General features: G+C 42.2%; 2 protein-coding genes across 3 annotated transcripts in view; one reads left to right on the top strand and one right to left on the bottom strand.

Annotated features, from left to right (window-relative positions):
- The window catches only part of acsl6 (acyl-CoA synthetase long chain family member 6), a 38,374-nt gene extending 20,648 nt beyond the window's left edge, over positions 1–17,726 (bottom strand). The window contains exons 1-2 of the mRNA XM_086057940.1: positions 17,523–17,726; positions 4,940–5,075 (exon numbers count right to left, since the gene is read on the bottom strand). Of these exons, the coding sequence (XP_085914066.1) occupies positions 4,940–4,985 (46 nt within the window). The 5' untranslated portion in view covers positions 4,986–5,075; positions 17,523–17,726. The remainder of the gene's footprint in view (positions 1–4,939; positions 5,076–17,522) is intronic.
- A 1,253-nt stretch (positions 17,727–18,979) lies between these two features.
- Positions 18,980–23,562, top strand: irf1b (interferon regulatory factor 1b). Of its 2 annotated transcripts, none has more exons than XM_086098370.1 (9): positions 18,980–19,123; positions 19,470–19,563; positions 20,119–20,218; positions 20,297–20,458; positions 20,541–20,572; positions 21,229–21,502; positions 22,434–22,456; positions 22,542–22,623; positions 22,912–23,562. In XM_086098370.1, the coding sequence occupies exons 2-9, from the start codon at positions 19,477–19,479 to the stop codon at positions 23,085–23,087; spliced, it is 936 nt and encodes a 311-aa protein (XP_085954496.1). In that variant the 5' UTR covers positions 18,980–19,123; positions 19,470–19,476; the 3' UTR covers positions 23,088–23,562. The 2 variants fall into 2 exon arrangements, with proteins under 2 accessions (XP_085954496.1, XP_085954497.1); XM_086098371.1 differs by having other exon boundaries at positions 22,879–22,954.
- Positions 23,563–26,522: the final 2,960 nt, after the last annotated feature.

The following is a 26,522-nucleotide window of genomic DNA, read 5'->3' as shown; positions in this document are numbered from 1 at the left end:
TGTAATCAGCATCGGAGAACAGACACAGTCAAAGGGTAGAAAGCTGGCCGCCGAATCTAAAAATAGACGCGCTTCGTAACCTACTGGCATGCACACACAAACACACAATAACGACACTCTCCATTCATCATGACGGTGATCTGTCACTCGGTGTATTCTAAAGCAACAATGATGAAATTCTCCCATGAAGGTGAAAACGCTGACTAAACAGAACAATTAACATTTCGTTGTAGGCTCAGCGCAACTACAGTATGTCCATAATATACTGGAACCTTGGAAGCAGACTTATCTAAAATTTTAAAAAATTTACACTCTAAAAACAGTTGGGTCAAAAGAAACCCAATTATGGATCAAAAATGGACCGATCCACTTTATGTGTCAATTCGACCAAACTTTCTGAGTTGTTTTATACAAAACGACCAAATTTTTTGACCTAAGTAAAGGATCTGACCAATATTTATGAGTTGTTTTGAACTAAAAGACCCATTTCTTTCTTCTTAAAGTTGGGTGAAATTGACCCAAGTAGTGGATCGGTCCATATTTGACCCAACTGTTTTTAGAGTGTACTTTTACACTGTTGTTTCACGTACTAACATTGTGTTCGCTTTAATTGCCTTTAGTGTCTGAAATAGCAGCACTGTGTTGCGTTCACTGTCGACTGGGAAGCATCGTGTTGTGTTAAGCGTCTAGAACAATTTAGCATTGTGTTGCGTTCAATGACTATCAGGCGGCATCATGTTGCGTTCAAGGTCCGACTAAAGAGTTGGTGTTTACTCAGCTGTGTTGAATGTCTGATATCAAACTAAGTGTCCTGTAGTAACTTCACGGACTCCCTACGGGGACACGCAGAGGTTGTGGAGTTCTTAAACACCGCCTGCTAAAAAATGTTGTTGCCACAGCTGTCGCCATGGCACCAACACAACATCTGCAACCATTTGGGAAGATTTAAAATAGTTCCTAATGAATAGTAGAATGAACATTTTTCAACAGCACTGGACTAGTTGTTGTTGTTAAAGAGAATGCCCATTTTTGGACTTCCTATTGAAGGTGCCGGAAGCACCACGGGTCCAGGTCCTGAAAGGTCCGCCCCATCAGGCCATCGAAAAGGCTGTTGCGGGTGATTAGCGTCCAGCTTGAGGATGTCAAAGCCTATTAGAGCTGAGACGGATGGACGCCTCTAACCTGGATCTCGCTCGCTCGCTCGCGCTCTCGTTCTCTTTCTGTCACTCTTTAGCTCGCTTTATCGCCACTTGACAGTGTTGTGAACAGATGTCAGGCTTTAAAAACCACAGTGTGACATCATCACGAGCGGACGCGTCATTTCCTGTTCCTTCCACGTGCATTCAGAGGTCGCGTCCTTCTAGAGCAGATGCGGGCAATCTCGGTCCTCGAGGGCCGGAGTTCTGCAGGTTTTGGAGGTTTCTCACTTCCAGCACAAGCTGATTCCAATCAACAGGATCCTTATCGGGTTTATGCAGAGCTTGCTGATGAGCTAATCATATATCAGCTGTGTTGGAGAAGGGCAACATGCAAAACCTGCAGGACTCCGGCCCTCGATGCCCACCTCTGTTCTCGAGACTGCTGTGGTGTATACTTTCAATAAAGCCAAGCTCCTCCTCTTAAAGGAACAGCAAACAATTTTGACATTGTTTTCTGTTTTCTTGAAAAATATATATTATTCTGACAAGATTGGCAGTAATCTTTTTTTTTTAATACAATTAAAATTATAATAAAATTACATTACTAATTTTTTTTTTCTAAATACAATAAAATGCTTTCCTGAATCCTCTACTAGAATTCAACTGCGTCTAGTTAGTTGATGTCATTGATCAAGAAATCAAAAGTAACAATCTATGTTACGCTATTGTTAGCATTGTGAAGCTAAACAGCTAAACTTCATGCAGGCCCTTAGCGGTGATTAGCGTCTCATGGCTAATGGTGAGATTAGCGGTGAAGTGTGCAAGCAGTCACCTCATTTGGCCCCTCCCCCTCTCAGCATCCTCATACACACGCACAGCACACAGGTAATGGCAGAGAAAGTTTCTCCAAAGAAAAAGCAAATCTTAGTTTTTCAAAACCTTCATTTTTTCCTAGTTATGATTTTTCCATTTTTGTTTTCTACAGAAAATCATTTGATGCATTTTTCAAAGAAAAGAAGTCTTACTTTTTTCGTGGAGATTTTTTTTTTCCATTTTCGATGTGGCCCTATTCCAATACTAATACTACAATAAAATGTACATCATATATTTACTTTAAAATAGTCATTGTTTAAAGTTGAGTTAAAATTATGTCTTTCGTTATATTTACTCTGACACTAAACAATAATTTATCAATTTAAAATCTTCATTCTTGAAAATAACAAGTGTCACATACAAAAGCAGACATGCAAATTGCCTTCAATACAACCTCCTGTGCTTATTTGACTACACTTCCATGAGGCGTTTAGGGCCCGCATGTAATTTGCAAAATCCGTCAAAGTCATAAAAATGCAACACGAGTTGGCTTCAGGACATGTCAGCGGTCAGACAGACAGGTAACAGCCCCCCCCAAAAAAGGACAACAACTGACGTTTAGTGATAAAATTTTCCCGATTACATTGAACACACCGCAGAGGAACAAGCCTGAGTCAGCATTTACCCATCAGCCATTATGTTCCGCTCCGCCACGAGGTGATGAATGCTGAGGAAGCAGAAGATCACTTAAGAGCGGAGGTACTAACGTTGCAAGTCATTTTTATGGGAAGAAGAATAAAAGAAGAAAATCTTTTGATTTTAGCAGTAGTTTCGCGGTACTTTGAAGGTTTATAATTACTGGGACATTGATGTGTATTTCCACATTTCACATCACAATGTTCTCTACTATTTAGGGCTGATAGTGAAAATTTTCAAGCAATTGATGCCCACCCAAAAATGTTTGTGATCGCCTATAGGTGGGCACAAGATGGCGTCAAAGCACTTTTGTTCTATTAAACAAGGATATGGCCCGACTAAATGAAGCTCCTCCCCTCACTTCAATGTACTTCCTTGGCCCCAAGATAATGTCTTTTTTATTATTATTATTAATAGCAAATCAATGAGTTTTTCAGCAAAAAATTGGCACCCCCCTTTGCTACTAAAAAAATCCTGTGTGTGTTAGCATTTAGCAAGCGACGCTTTTGTTGTATAGTTTGGTTGAACATTTTGGTGCCTTTATGGTGTCCATTTGCAATGGCTTAAAACAGCAGTTGGACATCTTTAATTAAAATTTAAAGAAAAGGAGTATGGTTACACACATTGTGCTAAGCTAAGTAGCATGAATTTTTAATAGCGCACAGCAGCAGCAGCCAGGTGAAGGGATGGGACGCCGTAACAGGTGTCGGGTCATTTTTACGTTGTTTTTTTTAAGAGCACAAGTCAGAGTTTTCTGAGAAAATGCTAGTATTACTTTTTAGAGTAGTGATTCTCAAAGTGTCCATACCTAGCGGTATGTGAAAGAATTACTGAATTCAATGTTCAAATGATGTGTTATGTAAAGTGTGTTAAACTTACTTTTAATCCAGTACAGTGCATTTGTTAAGTACAAAGTTTTTTCAGTTCCGAATATTTACTTAGGTGTAATTTGCATTTCAATACAAATACCGTATTTGTATTTCGTATTTTATTCTTGTAAAATTGTGACTTATTGAAATAATCAAACAAATAATGTTGTACCACAATGCTGCATTTTAACTGACATTTGACAATACAAGTGGTGACTTCTTCTTGACCCCCCCCCCTTGTTTTTTTATTGGCTGTTTCTCAACTGCAGGCCATACAAGTGTTGACTTGCGATAAATTGGGTCATTTTATTAGATACGCGGTACTGTGCAAATTGTGATCCATAGGTATTTGCTTTTTTTTCCATTTTTTTTTTATCATTTTAATTATTTTTAAGAATATTAATGACTTACTACTATCGGTAACTACATTTTGATTGTTTTTTTGTGGCAAGACATTTTATAACTGCAACCTATTTCTTTCTCTCTCTTTTTAAAGCAACAAAAAAATCTCAAACAATTCATACTGGCTTCACTGATTAAAAATTATTTTTCACATAATATATTTTATATACATATGTATCACATATTGGAATATTTTTAATATAATGTTTAGAGTTATTCCAATGAATAGAAATAGAAGTGAACTATAACAATATTTAAAAATAAATAAATATTCATTACTGTTAAGGCTTGAAAGGGCTAAATTTAATAATATGTACATTTTGTTGACTACGTTCTCATTCATATTCATACAACTACATCCTTATTAAGTCACATTAAATATATATATATTTTTTAAATGCATAAAAATGTAAGGGGAAAAAAAGGTGGGAATTTATAACGTCCCACGTACAATGGGGAGGGTCTCCCTGTCCACATACAGGCTTGCTCTCCCTCTTACCCCCCCCCCCTCTTTTTTTTCAGCACCACCTCTCGCGTGGACAGCTCCCGCTCCATCGCCCAATCAGCTTGGACAACCCAACGTCATACACCCCCCCCCCAACCCCCCACCGCCTCCATCTCAGCTCGGCATGGTGGAGGACATTAGAACGAGCCGAACAACCTGATTTGTGCACTTTTCACACGCACACATACACGCGCACACAAACACACGCGGATGCATCCATCCGTTACTCAAATCCAAATAAGCATGTGCGGCCTTTGATGACGTATGTAGCCAACCACTAGCATCTCAGCTATCTTAGCATCTCACCATAAATGCATCCAATGTGACTCATGGTCCTTTTTTGTTAAAAATAAATGAAGACTCAATGGATTTAATACAAAAAAAAGCAATGAATGACGCACACTGCCGGCCTTGTGCGTCACCCTGCGCCCCCTCCCCTTAAAAAAACGCATGAAGGTGAACGAGGGAGGAGGACAAATTGTGATTATTGAGAATAATGCTGATGATAGGCTCACCCAAAAGGATCCACAACGAGCCGGACACCAGCACGAAGGCAAGCATGTCTGTCTCATGTGGACGCGGGGGGGGTCCCGGGTGCGGCGGCCGTGGACTGGACTGGATGCTTGCTTGCTGCAAAGAGGCACCGGCAATCTGGAGATTAAGGAGGGAGGGGGGAGGAGGAGGGGGCGAGTGGTGGTGGAGTCAAGGCAATGCAATGCAGCTCATCTCCTTTTTATAAAATAAAATATATATACTTATATATGAGTGGGGCTGATTTTTTTTTAAACCTTACGAAAAATTATTTGATCTTGGAAGCGTTTATTTATCGGCAGTTAAAAGGGGAAAGTGTGGGGGGGGTGTACGTCACTGATATGGGGCAACGTTGCGTCACGGTCACTAAGCCACGCCCACTGAACTAAAGTAACCCCTCCAGGTGGGCTGATGCATGGATGGAGACAGGATGTCACAGAAAGGATGAAGACGTAAATGCCAAAAAAACAAAACGTTTCATAAATATTATACATAACTTTAGAATTAAATTCATAAACAGCCCTGCTGAGATGATGATTCAGAGTGCATGGTGTTAAGTAAAAAAAAAAAGGTCCCATACAAAATAATACTTACATAGGCTATATTATATATATATATATATATATATATATATATATATATTAAAACAAATATCAATATTTGTGAAGCTAATAAAATAAATATTAAATAGGAAAAAAAAGCCATGGAACTGAATATCTAAATAAATAGTTTATTTCTAGATATATATTTTTTTTTTTTTTTTTTTTTTTTTTTTTTTTTTTTTTTTTTTTTTTTTTTTTTTTTTTTTTTCTTTTTTTTTTTTTTTTTTTTTTTTTTAAGAGCTCAGTATTGTTCATTCGGAAATGTCATCATCATTGCTCTTTTTTTTTTTTTTTTTTTTTTTTTTTTTTTTTTTTTAAATATACATATATATATATATACACATATATACATACATATATACATATATACATACATACATACATACTTTTTTTTTTTTTTGTGTGTGTGGGTGAGTATGTGTGTGTGCGTGCGTGCGTGCGTGTGTTTGTTAGCTCACCAGAAAACCTATTAGAAAAAAAAATCTTATACCGTTCACCTAAATCGAACACCAGGAGACCCGAGGGGACCGAAGAAAACCAAGGAAGGTGAAATCCAGCACCGACCAGACACCCCCCACCAGAACTCCTCCCCAGCCCAAGAAACATCCAGACCCCAACAAATCCAAAAAACATAAAGTCAGGGAGGCCTCAAGAGACCAACGGAGAGACCGAGAAAAGGAAGGAAGGACAGACGAAGCCGCGTGAGATCCGAGACACCAGCCTCCACCGATTCAATAACCTGAGGAGGAAACAGATTGTGTCTGAGTTTCGGTAGATGCTGGTGTGGTGGATCTGGCATGCATGAAAATCTCCACCAAAGAGGGGAGCCGTCGACCCCCGCCGGAACAGAGCAAGCGCAACACCTCAGGGCCCCCCAGGCCGCGGCAGCGCCAAAGGACGACCCCCGGGCCCCACCAGGGCCACCGGCCGGAGAGCAAACCCAGGAGCAGGAGCGCCCCCCGCCCCAACACGGCCCGCGCCCCCGGCCCAACGCAGCAGGACGGGGCACTGCAGGCCCACCAGGCACCCCACCGGCCCCCAACCCCCGCCCCCCCACCACCCCCCGCCCCCCATCCACCCCCCGCCACCCACCCCAACCCAGCCCCAGCCGCCCCCATGCCCCCAATCCCCCAGACACCCCCCACCCCCAGCACCCCCCCACCCCGCAACCCCCACCACCGCCCCCCCCCCAACAAAGCCCCCCCCCCCCCCGACCCCACCCCGACCAACCGGCAGCCCCCCAACCCCCAGCCCCCGGGGACCACCCGCACCCAGGCACCGGCGCCGAAGAGGGGCCGGACAGCGGAGCGGAGAGGGCAGCCGCGCCCACCCCACCCCCCGCCGTGTGGAAGGACGGAACACCGGGGGCAGAAGGGGGAGATGGGGGCACCGGAGGGCGGCCGACACCCCCGAACCCCAGGCCCAGCGGGGGAAGGCCCCGGTCGTCACCCCAGCGTTCTTTGTGAAAATTAACCCCTGTTACTGAGTCCGCCAGCTCGCGGACTGGCGAACTCTACCCCTAAACCGTGAATGTGACCCCACCCAGTGTATATACAAGTGTGTGTGTGTGGTGCATTAAAATTAGGAGCAGGTGAACCGGAGCCGATGGAAATGATATTCCCACGCTCCGATCCACCCGCCACCCAAGCATGTTGCTGAGTGTATGTGGTGCATTAAAAAAAATAGATAGGGCGGGGGGGGGGGGGGGGGGGCGGGTGGCGACACGGACAGGGGACCGCAGCACTGCTCTATACTGCGGCCCCCAACCGATGGCACCCCCACAAGCCCCCAAGCCCCCCCCCCCACCCACAAGTTGTGTGGTGTATTAAAATTGGAGGGGAGTTGTAGGGTGAAGACGGTGTTTCCACCCTACCCCACCCCCCAAAGTGTGTTATGTGCCCTATATGTCTATAAAAGTGTATTGTGCAAACCTAGTGTAGTGAGTTAAGAGGTGTGACCAGCGGGGCCCCCCCCAACCGGGCGGGGGCAGGAGGCGCACCGGCCCACCAAGCCCCCACCCACCCCACCAGGACCCCGGCGGGCATATGGGACCCGTCCGGCGGGGCGATAGGGCTCGCCCCCCGGATACTGGGTCCCGCCCGAGGTGTCAGGACGCCCACCGGAGCGGGGCGGGCACGACACCAAACCCCAGCCACCCCCGCCGGCCCCCATAGCACCGAGACCCGGGCCATGGATGGAGCCCCCGGCCCAGGGGAGGGGAAGGAAGGCGTACCGGGGAAGGGGAAGGGAGGAGGGAAGGGGACGACAAGAAGGGCAGGGGGCAGCGGCAGGGACGCAAGGAGAGGGGGAGAGGAGGAGGAAGGGCGACGAGGGAGAGGGGACAGGGAGGCGGAGGACGGGCGGGGAGAGGCGAGGAGGGAGAGGCAGCAAGGGGGAGGAAGGGGGAGGGGAGAGGGAACCACCGGGCACCCCGGCGGCCCACAGGCCCCGAACCGCGTCGCCGGGCCCAGAGCGACGGACCGCGCCGGAACGGCGCCGCCCCCGACACCAGGGAAAGCCCCGCAACGCAGCACCCCCCAAGAGACCCAGGGAACGGCCAAGACGCAGCCGCCACCCAGCAGCCAACAGAGGGGCAGACCCGCCCACTCCCCGCCAGGGGGGACAGCACCCACAGAATTAACCCACTGGCATGCCGTGAATCCGAATATCAACCCCTGGTGCCCATCGGAGGTGAATCCGCTCGATCCCGCTGGCAGCAGCCGGGTTCCTGACTATGGAAACACAACCATTAGTTACAAATTGCCTAATACAGAAACATCAATGCCAGTTATAACGCTGCTGTGGCTCTCGCTAACAGGCAGAATTAAAATCCAAGTTTAGGTTAAAAAATTCTATATACGTAGACCATGTTTCTTTAAATTTTGACATTTGGTTTTTATTTGAGGCAGATATTTTTTCCATTAAAATATGATTTATGAGGAGGTTAGACCATTGGTCGATATTCAAAGTTTGTTTATTTTTCCAGTTAACAAGAATTGTTTTTTTTGCGATAGTAAGGGCTACAAGTATAGATTGAAATTGTTTATGTGGTAAGTCAATTGTTGTTAAGTCACCTAGCAAACACAAGTTTGGAGAAAACGGTATCCTACAGTCCAAGACAGCGGAAAGTTTTTCTAAGACTTTAGTCCAGAAACACATAACCGGAGTACATAACCATAAAGCATGAAAATAAGTGTCTGTAGTGTTTTGTAAACACTGGAGACAAATGTCGGAGTCTGAGAGTCCCATTTTCTTCATCATATATTGAGTAATGTATGTTCTGTGAATAATTTTATATTGGATAAGTTGTAAATTTGTGTGTTTTGTCATTTTAAAAACATTTTCACAAACTTGAATCCAAAAGACAGATTCCGGAGCTATAGACAAGTCTGTTTCCCATTTTGAGATGGGTAAAGACGTTTTATCAGTATATGAAAGTAACTTATATATTTTTGAGAGTTTTTTTGTTGTTGTTGGAGAAAGCTTGGTAATATCTTTAGCTAAAACAGGCGGTTGGAGCGTACCCTGGAGTGTTGGAATTTGTTTCTTTATCATACTTTTAACTTGCAAATAATGTAAAAAGTTTCCGTTTTTTATTTTATATTTTTGGAGCAAGGATGTATATGATATAAACATATTATCTGAGAAGAGATGGTGGAGATGTGTAATTCCTTTCTGCTCCCACACATTCAAATAAAACGATTGGTTGTTAATTTGAAAGTCGGGGTTATGCCATAGGGGAGAAAGCCCGCTGGGCTCCACTTTGGCTTTTGTCATTTCTAGTGCCTTCCACCAGGCAGTCAGGGTGGCGGAAATCATTGGATTTTTAAAGCAGTTATGGCGCTTAATCGATGTTGTAATAAAGAGTAAATCTAGGAGTCTGAGGTTATTACAATCCTTCTGTTCTAGTTCCAGCCAACAGTTAGTATCTCTATTGGGTTGTGCCCATAAAATAATATATTGTAGCTGGTTGGCTATATAATAGTGCATAAAATTTGGTGCCTCTAGACCTCCTTTGGATTTATTTTTCTGAAGAGTAGATAGACTAATCTTTGCTTTTTTTTTTTTCCAGTAAAATTTTGTAACGGCTGAGTCCAACAACTGGAACCAGTTAGCCGTAGGTTTAAATGGAATCATTGAGAAAAAATAGTTTATTTTGGGTAAAACTTTCATTTTAATAGTGGCTATTCGTCCTATTAGAGAAATAGGAAGATTATTCCAGCGCTCCAAGTCACTATAAATGCTATCCAGAAGTGGAGTGAAATTTAAATGAACTAAATCAGTTAATTTAGGTGAGATTTTTATGCCTAAGTATTTTAAATTACCTATAGGAAATGAGTAGTATGGGTCCTGGCTTGCAGGGTTCCATGAATTTTCTGTAATAGGTAGAAGTGTTGATTTTGTCCAGTTAATAGAATAGTCTGATAACTGTGAGAATTTAGTTATTAAGTTAAATACTTCCCCTAATGAAATAGCAGGCTTTTCTAAATAAAGTAAAATATCATCGGCATATAGATTAATTTTATGTTCTGTTACCCCAGAGTGAATTCCTTGAATCATTCTTTCCTGGCGTATGGCTAATGCAAGCGGTTCAATAAATATTGCAAATAATAAAGGCGACAGTGGGCATCCCTGTCTTGTGCCTCTCTGTAGAGTAAAACTCTTAGATATAATCCCATTAGTAGTAACAGTAGCTTTAGGAGAATCATATAATACTGACACCCAGTGAATAAATGACTTCCCAAAGCCAAATTTATTTAAAACAGCAAAGAGGAAGGACCAGTTAACTTTATCAAAAGCTTTTTCTGCATCCAATGATATAATAACTGCCTTTTTATCATGCCGCTGTGACATACTAATAAGGTTAAAGAGCCTTCTAATATTATTAGTAGAGTGACGCTCTTTAATAAAGCCTGTTTGGTCGCTATGAATGATTGTCGGGATTACTGTTTCTAATCTAGATGTAAAAGCCTTAGTGATAATTTTAATATCAGTGTTAATTAGTGAAATCGGACGGTAACTTGATGGAAGGGTGGGGTCTTTTTCTGGCTTTAATAAAAGTTTAATTGCTGCTGTATTCATGTGTGGGCGTATGTGACCATTAGTTTTAATTTCTGTTACTACTCTTAAGAATAGTGGAGCAAGCATTGACCAGAAGTGCTTTAGAAATATAGCCGGATAACCATCAGGGCCGGGTGCTTTGCCATTTGGCATACTATCTAGAGCACTGTACAACTCGTTTATAGTAAGTGGTGCATCTAACATATCTTTATATTCAGTAGTTACCTGAGGTATACTTAAGCTACTGAGGAATGCCTCAATATGCTCTGGGTTAGGTTTATTAGTTTCTGAGTATAAATTGTGATAATAATTATAAAAAATTTGATTAATTTCTTCTGGTGATTGTGTACATTCACCAGTTGTACCTTTAATAGCCGTTATAAGCGATTTTTCCCGATTACGTTGAAGTTGGTTTGCAAGAAATTTACCTGATTTGTTATTATATTCAAAGTTGTTGTATCTCAATTGTTGTATTATAAACTCTGTCTTTTTAGTTAACATATCGTCTAACTGTATTTTTGTATTTTGTAAGTCAGTCCATATTTGGTTATTTGGGTTTATTGCGTACTCATCCGTCAGTTGTTTAATTTTATCTTCCAAGTCTTTTTCTAATTTTTGATCCTGTTTCTTTTTATAAGATGAATATGATATAATTTTACCTCTAATTACTGCTTTCCCGGTTTCCCAGAGAAGAGCTGGAGATAGGTCTGGAGAGTCATTTATTTCCAAAAAGTCCGCCCATTCTTTTCTTATAATTTTGTCAAATTCTGCGTCGTTTAGTAGTGAGATGTTAAAACGCCATGTGGGTGGTGGTTTAAAGGTATAATCAACTTGTAGGGAAAGGGAGACTGGTGCATGGTCGCTAATAATAATAGGATGTATTTTTGTAACGGTTTTATCAGCAATAGAATTATTTGTAAGAAAAAAATCAATTCTTGAAAAGGACCGGTGCACAGCGGAAAAGAAGGTAAATTCCTTCTTATTTGGGTTTTTAAGTCTCCAGCTGTCGACGAGGCCAAAGTCATCCATATATTCCCCTATTACTTTTGTGGATTGTGATCGCCTTATACATGTTGTTTTATTAGAACGATCTATTAATGGATTTAAGGTTGTGTTAAAGTCTCCTCCAATAATAATAGTAGAGTTCGCTGCTAATTCAAACAGTTTAGAGAAAAATTCATGGAAAAAGGCCGGATCATCATTATTAGGGGCATATAAATTACCGAATGTATATATTTTATTAAATATAGTCACCTGAATAATAATGTATCGGCCCTCTGGGTCTGTTATTGTATTATTTAGAGTAAAGAGTAAATTATTATGTATGAGTATACAGACTCCCCTTTGTCTACTGTTATAAGGGGCAGAGTACGCTTGGCTAAAATTTTTATCAATAAGTAATTTTTCTTCAGATTTTTGTAGGTGGGTTTCTTGTAGGAGGCAAATATCTGCTTTTAATTTTAAGAGATGGTCTAAAGTTTTTATTCTTTTTGCCTGTGAGCGAGCGCCACAAACATTCCAGGAAACCAAAACTAATTTATGCATACAAATAATATAAACACAGTCCTATGTATATATCTGTATAGGCCATTTGCCACCACTGGCATGTTATAGGATATTTATTTACATTATGTATTTCTTTAGAAAAAAATAAACAAGTGGAAATATTGTCTTTTGGTTTGTAAAATTAATCTGAATCTAAAATTATTTAAAATAAATTTAAAAACCACCAAAATTAAATTTTTTGTCACAAATAAAACAATAAATAAATTATGTATTTATTTTTATTGTAAATCAGATAAAAAAAAATTGGGGGGTTGGGGTGGGGTAATAAATTAATTTAAAAATAACATTTTATTATTGTTGTTGTTGTATTCAGGACTGAACAGACTTCAAAATTTTATTTTGGTTATTTGTGAAACAAAAAAACCCAACCATGATAAAGATATTTGAAAAATCTAGATAAAACATAATATTGAAAATATATAAAATAAAGAACTACAGTACATGAAATACTTTTCTTTTTTATATTAAATGAAAAAATAAATATAAAAAAAACAGTTATTATTTTTTGTCTTATCGAACATTTTAAACACGCAACCAGATATCATATTAAATATATGTTATTGTCTTTGCAGTGACGATCTAAGTATATGGGCTATTTGTGAAATATCTGAAAATCAATCTGAAATCTGAAAATCTTAAATCAATAAATAGTAAAGTGTTTGTAAAAAAAATAAGGGAAACAATAATGCTTGGAACAGTGGTTTGCGAAAGGGGAGGAGCTGAGGGTGTGAAGACCCCACTTATCCAAGGGGGGCATCCAAACAAAGCAGGTTGGCGTTAATTTGCTCCCCAGATGATTGATTGAAAAGTCTGTCTATCAGACCCAAACACCAAATTAATTGTGGAAAGGAATTAATTACATCATACATTTGTATTTCCTCCTTTTAGTATCAGAAAGCCTAATTAAATATTATAGTTATGAAGGATAAGGTGGAAAAAATCCAAACAAAATATTCAAATCTTATTTCATTCATAAACAGGCGTTGTGTTTCTTCACATGCGCACACACACACTAACGCTGGTGTTGTGGTCACGTGACTCATTAAAGATGTCAAAGTTCAACACGTCCCACCTGTCACTTGTGACAATGGGTCATGCCAACTAAAGGTTACAGCGCAAGTGTAACTAATCTTATGTCCGCAATCGTCCAGTGAGAGGATATCAACTACAGATTGTCCCCATGGGAAACAACCGTTGCTGCATCAACATATAACTTGGACAGGATCGTTTAAAAGGGAACATATGCTCAGCCGTTACAAAATTTTACTGGAAAAAAAAAAAAGCAAAGATTAGTCTATCTACTCTTCAGAAAAATAAATCCAAAGGAGGTCTAGAGGCACCAAATTTTATGCACTATTATATAGCCAACCAGCTACAATATATTATTTTATGGGCACAACCCAATAGAGATACTAACTGTTGGCTGGAACTAGAACAGAAGGATTGTAATAACCTCAGACTCCTAGATTTACTCTTTATTACAACATCGATTAAGCGCCATAACTGCTTTAAAAATCCAATGATTTCCGCCACCCTGACTGCCTGGTGGAAGGCACTAGAAATGACAAAAGCCAAAGTGGAGCCCAGCGGGCTTTCTCCCCTATGGCATAACCCCGACTTTCAAATTAACAACCAATCGTTTTATTTGAATGTGTGGGAGCAGAAAGGAATTACACATCTCCACCATCTCTTCTCAGATAATATGTTTATATCATATACATCCTTGCTCCAAAAATATAAAATAAAAAACGGAAACTTTTTACATTATTTGCAAGTTAAAAGTATGATAAAGAAACAAATTCCAACACTCCAGGGTACGCTCCAACCGCCTGTTTTAGCTAAAGATATTACCAAGCTTTCTCCAACAACAACAAAAAAACTCTCAAAAATATATAAGTTACTTTCATATACTGATAAAACGTCTTTACCCATCTCAAAATGGGAAACAGACTTGTCTATAGCTCCGGAATCTGTCTTTTGGATTCAAGTTTGTGAAAATGTTTTTAAAATGACAAAACACACAAATTTACAACTTATCCAATATAAAATTATTCACAGAACATACATTACTCAATATATGATGAAGAAAATGGGACTCTCAGACTCCGACATTTGTCTCCAGTGTTTACAAAACACTACAGACACTTATTTTCATGCTTTATGGTTATGTACTCCGGTTATGTGTTTCTGGACTAAAGTCTTAGAAAAACTTTCCGCTGTCTTGGACTGTAGGATACCGTTCTCTCCAAACTTGTGTTTGCTAGGTGACTTAACAACAATTGACTTACCACATAAACAATTTCAATCTATACTTGTAGCCCTTACTATCGCAAAAAAAACAATTCTTGTTAACTGGAAAAATAAACAAACTTTGAATATCGACCAATGGTCTAACCTCCTCATAAATCATATTTTAATGGAAAAAATATCTGCCTCAAATAAAAACCAAATGTCAAAATTTAAAGAAACATGGTCTACGTATATAGAATTTTTTAACCTAAACTTGGATTTTAATTCTGCCTGTTAGCGAGAGCCACAGCAGCGTTATAACTGGCATTGATGTTTCTGTATTAGGCAATTTGTAACTAATGGTTGTGTTTCCATAGTCAGGAACCCGGCTGCTGCCAGCGGGATCGAGCGGATTCACCTCCGATGGGCACCAGGGGTTGATATTCGGATTCACGGCATGCCAGTGGGTTAATTCTGTGGGTGCTGTCCCCCCTGGCGGGGAGTGGGCGGGTCTCCCCCTCTGTTGGCTGCTGGGTGGCGGCTGCGTCTTGGCCGTTCCCTGGGTCTCTTGGGGGGTGCTGCGTTGCGGGGCTTTCCCTGGTGTCGGGGGCGGCGCCGTTCCGGCGCGGTCCGTCGCTCTGGGCCCAGCGACGCGGTTCGGGGCCTGTGGGCCGCCGGGGTGCCCGGTGGTTCCCTCTCCCCTCCCCCTTCCTCCCCCTTGCTGCCTCTCCCTCCTCGCCTCTCCCCGCCCGTCCTCCGCCTCCCTGTCCCCTCTCCCTCGTCGCCCTTCCTCCTCCTCTCCCCCTCTCCTTGCGTCCCTGCCGCTGCCCCCTGCCCTTCTTGTCGTCCCCTTCCCTCCTCCCTTCCCCTTCCCCGGTACGCCTTCCTTCCCCTCCCCTGGGCCGGGGGCTCCATCCATGGCCCGGGTCTCGGTGCTATGGGGGCCGGCGGGGGTGGCTGGGGTTTGGTGTCGTGCCCGCCCCGCTCCGGTGGGCGTCCTGACACCTCGGGCGGGACCCAGTATCCGGGGGGCGAGCCCTATCGCCCCGCCGGACGGGTCCCATATGCCCGCCGGGGTCCTGGTGGGGTGGGTGGGGGCTTGGTGGGCCGGTGCGCCTCCTGCCCCCGCCCGGTTGGGGGGGGCCCCGCTGGTCACACCTCTTAACTCACTACACTAGGTTTGCACAATACACTTTTATAGACATATAGGGCACATAACACACTTTGGGGGGTGGGGTAGGGTGGAAACACCGTCTTCACCCTACAACTCCCCTCCAATTTTAATACACCACACAACTTGTGGGTGGGGGGGGGGGCTTGGGGGCTTGTGGGGGTGCCATCGGTTGGGGGCCGCAGTATAGAGCAGTGCTGCGGTCCCCTGTCCGTGTCGCCACCCCCCCCCCCCCCGCCCTATCTATTTTTTTTAATGCACCACATACACTCAGCAACATGCTTGGGTGGCGGGTGGATCGGAGCGTGGGAATATCATTTCCATCGGCTCCGGTTCACCTGCTCCTAATTTTAATGCACCACACACACACACTTGTATATACACTGGGTGGGGTCACATTCACGGTTTAGGGGTAGAGTTCGCCAGTCCGCGAGCTGGCGGACTCAGTAACAGGGGTTAATTTTCACAAAGAACGCTGGGGTGACGACCGGGGCCTTCCCCCGCTGGGCCTGGGGTTCGGGGGTGTCGGCCGCCCTCCGGTGCCCCCATCTCCCCCTTCTGCCCCCGGTGTTCCGTCCTTCCACACGGCGGGGGGTGGGGTGGGCGCGGCTGCCCTCTCCGCTCCGCTGTCCGGCCCCTCTTCGGCGCCGGTGCCTGGGTGCGGGTGGTCCCCGGGGGCTGGGGGTCGGGGGTTGGGGGGCTGCCGGTTGGTCGGGGTGGGGTCGGGGGGGGGGGGCGGCTTTGTTGGGGGGGGGCGGTGGTGGGGGTTGCGGGGTGGGGGGGTGCTGGGGGTGGGGGGTGTCTGGGGGATTGGGGGCATGGGGGCGGCTGGGGCTGGGTTGGGGTGGGTGGCGGGGGGTGGATGGGGGGCGGGGGTGGTGGGGGGGCGGGGGTTGGGGGCCGGTGGGGTGCCTGGTGGGCCTGCAGTGCCCCGTCCTGCTGCGTTGGGCCGGGGGCGCGGGCCGTGTTGGGGCGGGGGGCGCTCCTGCTCCTGGGTTTGCTCTCCGGCCGGTGGCCCTGGTGGGGCCCGGGGGTCGTCCTTTGGCGCTGCCGCGGCCTGGGGGGCCCTGAGGTGTTGCGCTTGCTCTGTTCCGGCGGGGGTCGACGGCTCCCCTCTTTGGTGGAGATTTTCATGCATGCCAGATCCACCACACCAGCATCTACCGAAACTCAGACACAATCTGTTTCCTCCTCAGGTTATTGAATCGGTGGAGGCTGGTGTCTCGGATCTCACGCGGCTTCGTCTGTCCTTCCTTCCTTTTCTCGGTCTCTCCGTTGGTCTCTTGAGGCCTCCCTGACTTTATGTTTTTTGGATTTGTTGGGGTCTGGATGTTTCTTGGGCTGGGGAGGAGTTCTGGTGGGGGGTGTCTGGTCGGTGCTGGATTTCACCTTCCTTGGTTTTCTTCGGTCCCCTCGGGTCTCCTGGTGTTCGATTTAGGTGAACGGTATAAGATTTTTTTTTCTAATAGGTTTTCTGGTGAGCTAACAAACACACGCACGCACGCACGCACACACACATACTCACCCACACACACAAAAAAAAAAAAAAAAAGTATGTATGTATGTATGTATATATGTATATATGTATGTATATATGTGTATATATATATATATATATATATATTTAAAAAAAAAAAAAAAAAAAAAAGAGCAATGATGATGACATTTCCGAATGAACAATACTGAGCTCTTAAAAAAGAAAAAAAAAAGAAAAAAAAAAAAATAATAAAATAAAATAAAAGGGAACATATGAAAAATTCAGGTGAGGAGGAGGAGGAGAAGTGGCGGTAAAACAGGCCGAAATCCAGATGTCAGTGAGTGAGAGACTAGTTGCTCATTCAGTGTGGTTTAAACAAATGCGAGAGTACAGAGATAAGTGACAAGTTCGAGTGCACACACACACACAGACAAAAAATCCAGGAATTTCGAGAAAGTCACCTGACTTCCATCTTCCTTCGTTCGTCCTCCCTCCCACGTACTCTCTCTCTCTCTCTCTCATTTTAGGAAAGTCATCTGACTTCCATGCTACTTTATTCAGCCACTCCTCCTATCCATCGCACACCCACCAACAAAGTGGGGGAAACCAGGGGATGATGTCAGAAACCACCTGGAAAAGTACACGGAACTCCACCGGACTCGACCCTCCAACCGGGAAGTCCCTAAAAGGACCAGCACACATGCGCCAGCATTAACACACTCGTGTCACGCGTATCAACAGAGGCGGGTGCCTCTATCTTCTTTCTGCCTGCTGCTGACGTCACACAAGTCGCCGCCCAAATCCAGCTCATGGACTCCCCCCAGCGGCCCCTTGAATTAATGCACCATTTCGGTGAAGGCTATCGGCTTCTCCTCACCAGACTTTTCTTTTTTTTTTCGAATACAGCAGTAAGACATTCAAACTCGGCATCAATCAGCAATCAATTTTCCATACGAATCAACAATAACTGCCAAGGGAACAGTAGGTTCTCCTCGCCAGACTTATTTACGCCAGAAACGGGGGCAGGATGAAGATGAGGGTAAAGACGACCATGGTGGCATAGCGTGGGTGAATTTTGGAATCTGCGGTTTCAAAAGAAAAAAAAAAGACAGAAAAAAACCAACACACGTGGATATTTTGTCATGTTCACAATTTAGAGCAGGTACGATTGCGGTTATGAAACCTGATGAAAATATCCTTTTGACAATGACATTTTGATTTATTTATTTACATTATGAATTTGTTTCATTCTAAGAACTACAGAACACACACATATATATATATATAATTTTGACCCTACCATTTTTGTATGGGACCTTCTTTTCTTTCTTTTTTTACCATGCACTCTGAATCATTATCTCAGCAGAGCCGTTTATGAATCAAAACGAGTCCCCGTTTTCTCACGTGACAACATAACATAACAATACCAAGCACAGCTTTTAATTAAGTTTAAAAAGGTTGACAATTGATAATTATTGTTAATAAACATCACAGAAGCTAACCACGCCTGGCTGAAACTCGTCGACTTCCTTGTCCCTTCAATCACGTGACTTCAGCGAAACAGCAGAGCGGCTGGTTGGAAACTAGTGCGCATGCGCAATACACTGTAAAAAAAAATGCTCCTATCCAATGAGACGCTATAGTTCAAGAAAGTTAATGCACACAAAAAAAGATGGACTATTGCTGTGTAATTCTCTGTTTGATACTTTTGGGTTGCTGCACACTCTAAATAAAGACGTTATCCAAGTCAAAATGTGAGTAAAATGGGCATAAGGACATATAATAGGCTTCAGTAAACACGCGATAACATACCAGGTGTTTTTTTGCAGCGGGAGGAGGGGCGGACACTTTCTTGCAGTGCGCGCCTCCGAGTCATGTGGGGGATTACCAACCTTGGCCCGCCTATATAAGAGAAACGAGCCGCTGCACGAGGCGCTTCTAACAAGAAGAAAGCAAGAATAAAGAATAAGAAGGTGCGGGAGAAACACTTCTGGAACAAAACTTGCATTAAGGATTATTTTTTTCCTGCCTTTCCTTTTCACCAGTGACCACAGAAAACCTTGTAAGTGGGCATGCTGTATTTATTTAATTGTATAGTTATTTATCTGCATTTAAAAAAGTTTTCCAATACACTTTTTGGGGAATTTTGCATGACTTAAGTGTTTACAATGTGATTTTAAGACAAAAAAAAAAGTCTCAATGAGTGCTTTGTTAACAAGTTATACGCTGCAACTGCACTCCTCTGCACGTCTGGCTGTGACCTGCCGATGCACTCTGACAAGCGATAGGCAATAAATCCTCAAGTGTGTGTGTGTCTGTGCGGGGAGATATCACCGCTTACTCCAAGATCGCACAGTAAAAAGAACGGAAATAAAACTTGAAGTAACTCCCCTGGGCGTTTTTTCAAGGTCAAAAATGCCCGTGTCCAGGATGAAAATGCGACCATGGCTGGAGAAGATGATCGAGTCCAAAACCATCTCCGGTCTGGCCTGGATAGATAAGGTGAGCACTTCTTCTTTTTCCTCTTCATCAGCCTGCACAAATATCCCTGCTGCCACTCACATTTCATCATTATTAGCTTTCTTGTCATTAGTATCAACCAGGTAGGAAAGCAACCTTTAAAAAGACATTATTAACTACTTTATTATCATTACCACCTTTTTCTTGTCTTCAGCCAGCAAAGGGAACTTCTGCTTCTTAAATTAAAGTGTAATTCTTCTCCATGGTCAACAGAGGGCATCTCCATGTCTTAAAATCTAAATTAATTCATTAATTTGCTCTATTGCAAAGCATTAAACGATTCTAACGGAAATACTAAGTCTATGTCATGTATTTTACTCAAAAATTATGATTCAATCCAATAAATAATATTATAGTTTTAATGGGTCGGTTGCAGGGCACATACAGAGAGTCACTGCATGGATACTGAACCCACACTGCCTGCATCAAAGTCAGCTGAATGAACCACGACACTATCAGCGATCCTTAAAAGAAACGAGAAATGAAAAATAGACACAAGAAATGTACAAGCATGACTAAATTTCTGTTGCATTCCAGGACAAGACCATGTTCTCCATTCCTTGGAAGCATGCGGCTCGCCACGGCTGGGACATGGACAAGGATGCTTGCCTGTTCAAGATGTGGGCCATCCACACAGGTGAGCCCAGACCCGTACCTGCACGTTGGCCGGCACGGCGGAATGTTAAGCCTGACCGTGGGTAAAAACCTTTCACAGGGAAATATGTAGAGGGTGGGAACCGCGACCCCAAGACCTGGAAGGCCAACTTTCGCTGCGCCATGAACTCTTTGCCCGACATTGAGGAAGTGAAGGACAAGAGCGTCAACAAGGGTCAGATGGCCATGCGAGTTTTCCGGATGCTGCCCCTGAAACAGAGAGGTAGGTCCAATTGACACCATCTCCTTGAGTCCGTTTCTGACTCCGCGTAAATTAACATCTCGACTGTTTTGTTCCCTTGCAGTGAAACGAGACAAAGCAAAGTCCAGGAAGCAGGTAAACACTTTCTTCAAAGTTTTTTTATGGGCAATATTTTATGACACTTGAGCAAACAGGTTAGAATATCTGAGTCATTGCTGTGGTACCTTCAGATTCTGCTTTTCAACACTATACCTTTTTGAACCGAGGTTAAAATTACCCGTGAGTCAAAAACCGCATGCCACTTCTTTCTCCTACGTATCTTGCAAATTCTCCGACCCTTTTGACCTTAGGTCCCAATGACCACGAGCCTCGAAATGAACGCTCCTACTTTTGATCTTGCCTTTAAGACCCAAGATCCAAAGTCAACACTGCAATACATGGTCGACACCGACTCCTCATTCATACTTTTACAGGAACACACCGCCACCTTCTTGATCAGAGAAAATGGTCCAAATGACCATGAGTCAACTGATCAGGTTCCAAATGGTCCACACACTTTTACAGAAATGTACTAGCACCTTTTTTGACCTAGATCCAATCACCATAATTCAACAACCTCGTTCCTTAGGTTACCAAACGGCAGCTATCTTAAACACCTCGTATCGTTGATACTTTCGCAGGAACGTACCCTCGCCCCAGAATAGGTTCTACATTATCAGGAATCAACAATAATAATCAGTAAGATTTACAACACGCCAACTTGGACCTCACCGCCTGTCTCCTTCCCACAGGCTAAGATCGTGGCAGAGGACACAGACTACAGCGATACCCAGTCCCCACCTGACTCATCTCGGCTGCACGACGACCCGGCATCCGCTCAGGACAACGTGGTAGACAGCACGGTGTGCATGGACTTCCAAGACAGCGGGGACCGGATGGCGAGTCGGATGAACGAGCCGGCGCCATGGAGGGATTCCTTTTCGGAGATCCCTACGTTTGGATTTGCGAACGACGTGTGCAGCAGCTTTGAAGACAGATTCCAAGTATCACCCGAACGCAGCCCCGGTAAGATGATTCGGCTTGGCCTCGTGTCTTCCTACAGTGTACATCTATCAACCTTCTCTTAGGTTTTCTTCTAGCCATCTTCTCTGGCAGTGCCATCCTCACCGTCCTACCGATATACTCACTATCTCTACTCTGGATGTGTCCAAATTAGTGCGTTCATTTTGAGTTCATTTAAAGTTGCTTTATCGCTACGATTTTTTTTAAAGCCTGTACTGAGGGAACGTCAAAATTGAGCAGTAATCAATTTGATAATAATGCCGATATTTGTGGAGACTGGGGTCAAGTTAAATTTGGCAATTTTAAAAATGTGCAGAATTTCACAAGTTACTTCATGTTAAAGATTAAATGGCTCTTAATATGGAAAGAAAAATGCACTGAGCTGTCACCAACATTTTACAAATGCAATAATGCCATCTCGTGGCAGAAAAATGACCTCAACACAAATCAATATCACACTCGTTTTTTTTTTTTTTACAGTACAGTACATCTTTTTTAATTTTAACTCAATTTTTATGAATTATTATGAAATGACTGTATCAATGACTAAAATATACAGCCATATTTCTATTAGTTTAATGTTTGTTCCACTTTAATGTAATAAAAAAATATGTTATTGTACATTTAGAACAGATATAAAATTTGCAATTAATTGCGAGTTAACTATTGAAGTCATGCGATTAATTGCAATACAAATTTTTAAGTCCAAACCATCAAAGTCTGCTCTGTCTAACCTTGTCTCCAAAAGATCTAACCTCGGTCGTCCCTCTGATTAGCTCATATCTGATCCTCACTATCTCTTCTACCTGCATGCCTCCACCTTGCTTCACTTTGATTGTACTTTTGGGCACGCCGTTGAAAACTCAGAAGTGTATGCTCATATTTGTCTCTCTCTCTCTCTTTTCCCATCCCTCCATGACCGGTCGGCATCCAGAGTACGAACGCGACATAGTGGAGGTGAGCCATCATCGTGGGTCCAAAACTGTCCGGCCACAGACAAACGGTGCAAGAATGCTAAACTCCTCCTGTGTCGCTTCTTTAGATTTGCAAACAGCTGGAGAGAGACACGCGGACGTTCGTGACTCCGTGCACCAGTCCGGGAAGCCAGTGGAGCGAGTCTTCAGGTAAATGGAGCTTGCCAGTCATGCCACACACATTTTTTTTCACAAACTTTTTTTTTTTCCTCCAGTTATTTGAACACGCATAACAGCTCACGCTTAGACACTCACACTTAGACTTGTCACTCTACCAGGCAGCTATGGTTGCGATATGGTAGATTTTCACCAAAGGGGGGCGTAGACCTCAATTGATTTTTATTAGAACATTTTGGTCTCTGGATCTCTGAGGCAGAATTTTGTGATTATAATGTGTCCTTCAAGGTTGTGACATTGCACCTCCTCTTGTTTGAACAGCCGATGATGTGGACGAACTGTCGCTGCCTCAGTACACCACCCTGAGCTCGGGTTCCAACATGCCGGCGGACGACCTGTGGAACAACTCGTGTTTCTCGCCATTCAGCAACTTCCGTTCGGGACTGGACGATGGTTACTCGTTGGACTTGATGGGCCCCTCGTCGTTTATCATGTGAAGTCCTTCCAACCCGCCCCGCCACCGTCCTGTGACCAAACTGGAGCGCCCTCTCAGGAATTGTTTTTTAAAGAACGGCATTTTGTCTCGGTTGCCCAAAAATGTTCTGGTTCTGCTTCTTCCATGCCACACACAGCTCTGTGGTCTTCATGCTGGTTATGCCTTTAACTACTATCACTGCAATCTTCATGGGCAACGCCTGAAGGAATTTTGACATGAAGGGACGCCAATGGACGAATAGTCTAAATCCCCCTCCGTTTCTGAGAGTCTGTCCGTCCGCAGCACTCAATCTTCGTATGTACAATAGCTGTTATTATGTTGTTATAATAAGATCTCATTCGTTTTGTTATGACCGTGGTAGCCAGACATTTAACCTTTGCTCTAAAATCCCAAATGTACAAGTTGTAAATGTTTATGAATATAGTTGTCTATTGTGTGTGTGTTTTTCTTAATAAAATGAAAAGAAATACAGTACACGTGAAGAGTATGTTTGCTTCTTTAATTCTAACACGCAGGAAATGATGCTTTAGAAAGTACGCAAACCCAAATGATGTATGTCACTGGCCAGTGAAAAAGGTGAAACTGAATTATATAAGTAGTCAAATCAATTGGAAAAAGGTTTTTAATATTTTTGCAACAGAGTTAACCCCCGATAAAGAGATAACCCCTGAAAATTTCCCCATACTGTAATTGTTTGACATAATTTTTTTAAAACAGATTTATATGAATGTACAGTCAAATAGTTTAAAAGCTATGAATGGTATTGAAAAAACCCAAAGTGAAAAAAAACTCCTGCTAAATGAATTTTTTTAAACTACACAAGCAAACAACCCCAGAATTTTCTGTAATATTTCAAACTTTCAATAAAATATTTTGCTTACATTTTTTTATACTTCTGAGGTTACTGAGGAAATGCATCATTTGAGGTTTTAGTTCAAAAGGACAATTTTTGACAGTAGTATTCTATGAAGGACCAAAACTCACCCAAAAAAGTAAATAAATGAAATGAATTAAATAAATAAATGACAGCAGTGTTTTATTTATTGATTGATATTTAATTATATTTATTTATATCTATGGAGGACCAAAACTGTCACCAAAAAAGGTAAATAAATACAATGAAATTAATTAAATAAATAAATGACAGCAGAATGTTTTATTTATTGATTGATATTTAATAATATTTATTTATTTGTTTTTACATTTATATTTTATATGTCGTTTATTTTTTGTAGTTTTGTATTTATTTTAACTTTATGTAACTATATTTTGTTTTTATTTCCATTCATGTTATTTTTTTGGTGTTGAATTTTGTAATTGTTTTATTGGGTATCCTTTTTTAATTTTTCCACTTATTGATGTAATTATTTTGGCACTTTTGGGCCTCCATAGTATTCAACATACGACATAATTTTTTCCCCTCTCTTTTTTCCTCATATCACCTGGAATAGTTGTGGTCCCATTCAGAGAGTTTCCCTGTCAGAAAAAGACAAACACCTTACATAACACGCACGCACACGCACGCACGCACGCACACACACACACACACAACTGTGTAAATATAATAAAGGAAGGTTTGACATTTCCCCATCCAGTGATGTCAAAACTCATCAAATTACACAAATAAATCCATAGTATTTAAAAAATGTTTTTTAATATCAATGTAATATTGTCTGATATTTTATTTAGCAACACAACATTTTTTGGGAGCTAATATCTTGTATTTTTATATCTAATGCGTGTGTGTACAACTTTGTAATATTTTGCATTTCTTCTAAACTGATATTTTTTACACTACTAATTTTCTTTCCTTCCTAGTATTTGCCTGTTTTTGATGATTGGCATGATTTGCCTCGCATGATCTAAAATTCAAGACGTTAAGAAGAGGAGCAATGTTTTTGGTGCTTTCCCTGTGGATGGTGTAAACATCAAACCGTGCTACCCCGATGAGTCCGCTTTTTTTAAAATGATATCAAGAATTCTTTGCCCAATATATCTCTTTTTATTTCTAGTGTTTCTGTATTATTTTTTGATGTGTTTTTGTGTGTGACTATTATTAAATCAGTGTTTAAAATTAGTTTTACCATTTGTATTAATACTTCTAACATATATTCAGGGGTTGCAATTAATTATTATGCGTAGATTTACTTTTTGATTAATGGATGAATTTGTTATAATTGATATGTAATTATAATAATAAATATGTAATTATAATAATAAACATCTATTTTTCAACCTTTTGCATCTTTTGCTTAATATTTTTGAAAAGTAGTTTCTAATGCTTCTGTGATTTTTCCCCCCAAAATTTTCATCCAATATTGTTATGAAATGCCAACGCTATTCCGGCTCTAATTGTGTGACTAATTTAATGACGGCACAGTGTTTACAGGACCTTGTCTAAAAATAAAGAAGTGAAGAAGAAGTGCAATATCTTTGGGGCTTTCCACAAAGATGATCATACCAGTCAGCTTCTTTTCTCTATTGTGAAACATTTTAATTCCAGCCCACACAAGCCAACCCCCCCCCCCCCCTTCCCCCTTTTCCTACTCGACAAAGTCAGCAACCTGGCATTTCCCAGGGTCAGACTCAACTACTGTGTGTGTGTTTATTTCTTTATTTTTAGATTAAATGACGTCAGATTAGAGAAGATGAAAAGTTGCTGCAACAAATCCTCACTAAGTATAGCGAAAGAAGTCCCAAAATGTTGTTACTGCAGTATTTGTGTAGCTACCTTACCGGAGACAAATTTCTTGTGTTTTTTTTTACACAAGATGATTCTTAATTGGCAAAACATCATCCCACTCCTGAAAAATTGCACTAAATACAGTAGCAATGCTAATTACAATTTTAAAACAATAATGCCCAATATGTGAAATGTTATCGGTTCATTGGTAAAGAGTTAATTGGTCGACCAATTAATGGGTCGGCCGATGAAATCTTTTAAAAAAAATCTCAGTTTTTTTTAAATAGCTCTTTTAAAATTGGTGGATTTTTGCTAATTGTCCCCCTCCCCCCAACACATTAGAATTTTTTTTCAAACATTTCTGTCAAAAAACAACCCCAAAAAAGGCCAAATAAATTGGCGAAATTTTCTCTCCAATGTATAATTAAACAAACACTAAAGAACAAAGTCTTGTAAAACAGTCAGATGGTCTACCTGTAATTATATCTTTATTTTTGTAAGCGTGAAGTGACCAAAAAAAACCAACTTGTTTTTTAAGTAACTGACCGATTAATCGGTTACCAGAACTACAGAACTCTCACAGTCCATCCGGGCCAGTGGTGGGAAATTGCTGCACTGCACTGTGCGCACATTTGCTCAGTCACGTTTCCTTCTACGTACGTTTGCCAGGGTTGGGGAGTCCAGGTCCAGAGAGAACAAACCCTGAAACAGTTTGAATTTAGCCACAGGTGCTCGCTTCTATGAGCTCGTTTA

Source organism: Leptonotus elevatus, chromosome 16 (assembly GCF_054856555.1).
Source record: "Leptonotus elevatus isolate MCC_2025b chromosome 16, RoL_Lele_1.0, whole genome shotgun sequence".
Taxonomy (NCBI): Eukaryota; Metazoa; Chordata; class Actinopteri; order Syngnathiformes; family Syngnathidae; genus Leptonotus; species Leptonotus elevatus.
This window is presented reverse-complemented; position numbering and strand designations above follow the sequence as displayed.

Coding starts and splice junctions, on each gene's coding strand:
- irf1b (XM_086098370.1), top strand. CDS start 19,477: ATGCCCGTGTCCAGGATGAAAATGCGACCATGGCTGGAGAAGATGATC. Junction 19,564..20,118: donor GTCTGGCCTGGATAGATAAG/GTGAGCACTTCT, acceptor GTTGCATTCCAG/GACAAGACCATGTTCTCCAT. Junction 20,573..21,228: donor AAGCAAAGTCCAGGAAGCAG/GTAAACACTTTC, acceptor TCCTTCCCACAG/GCTAAGATCGTGGCAGAGGA.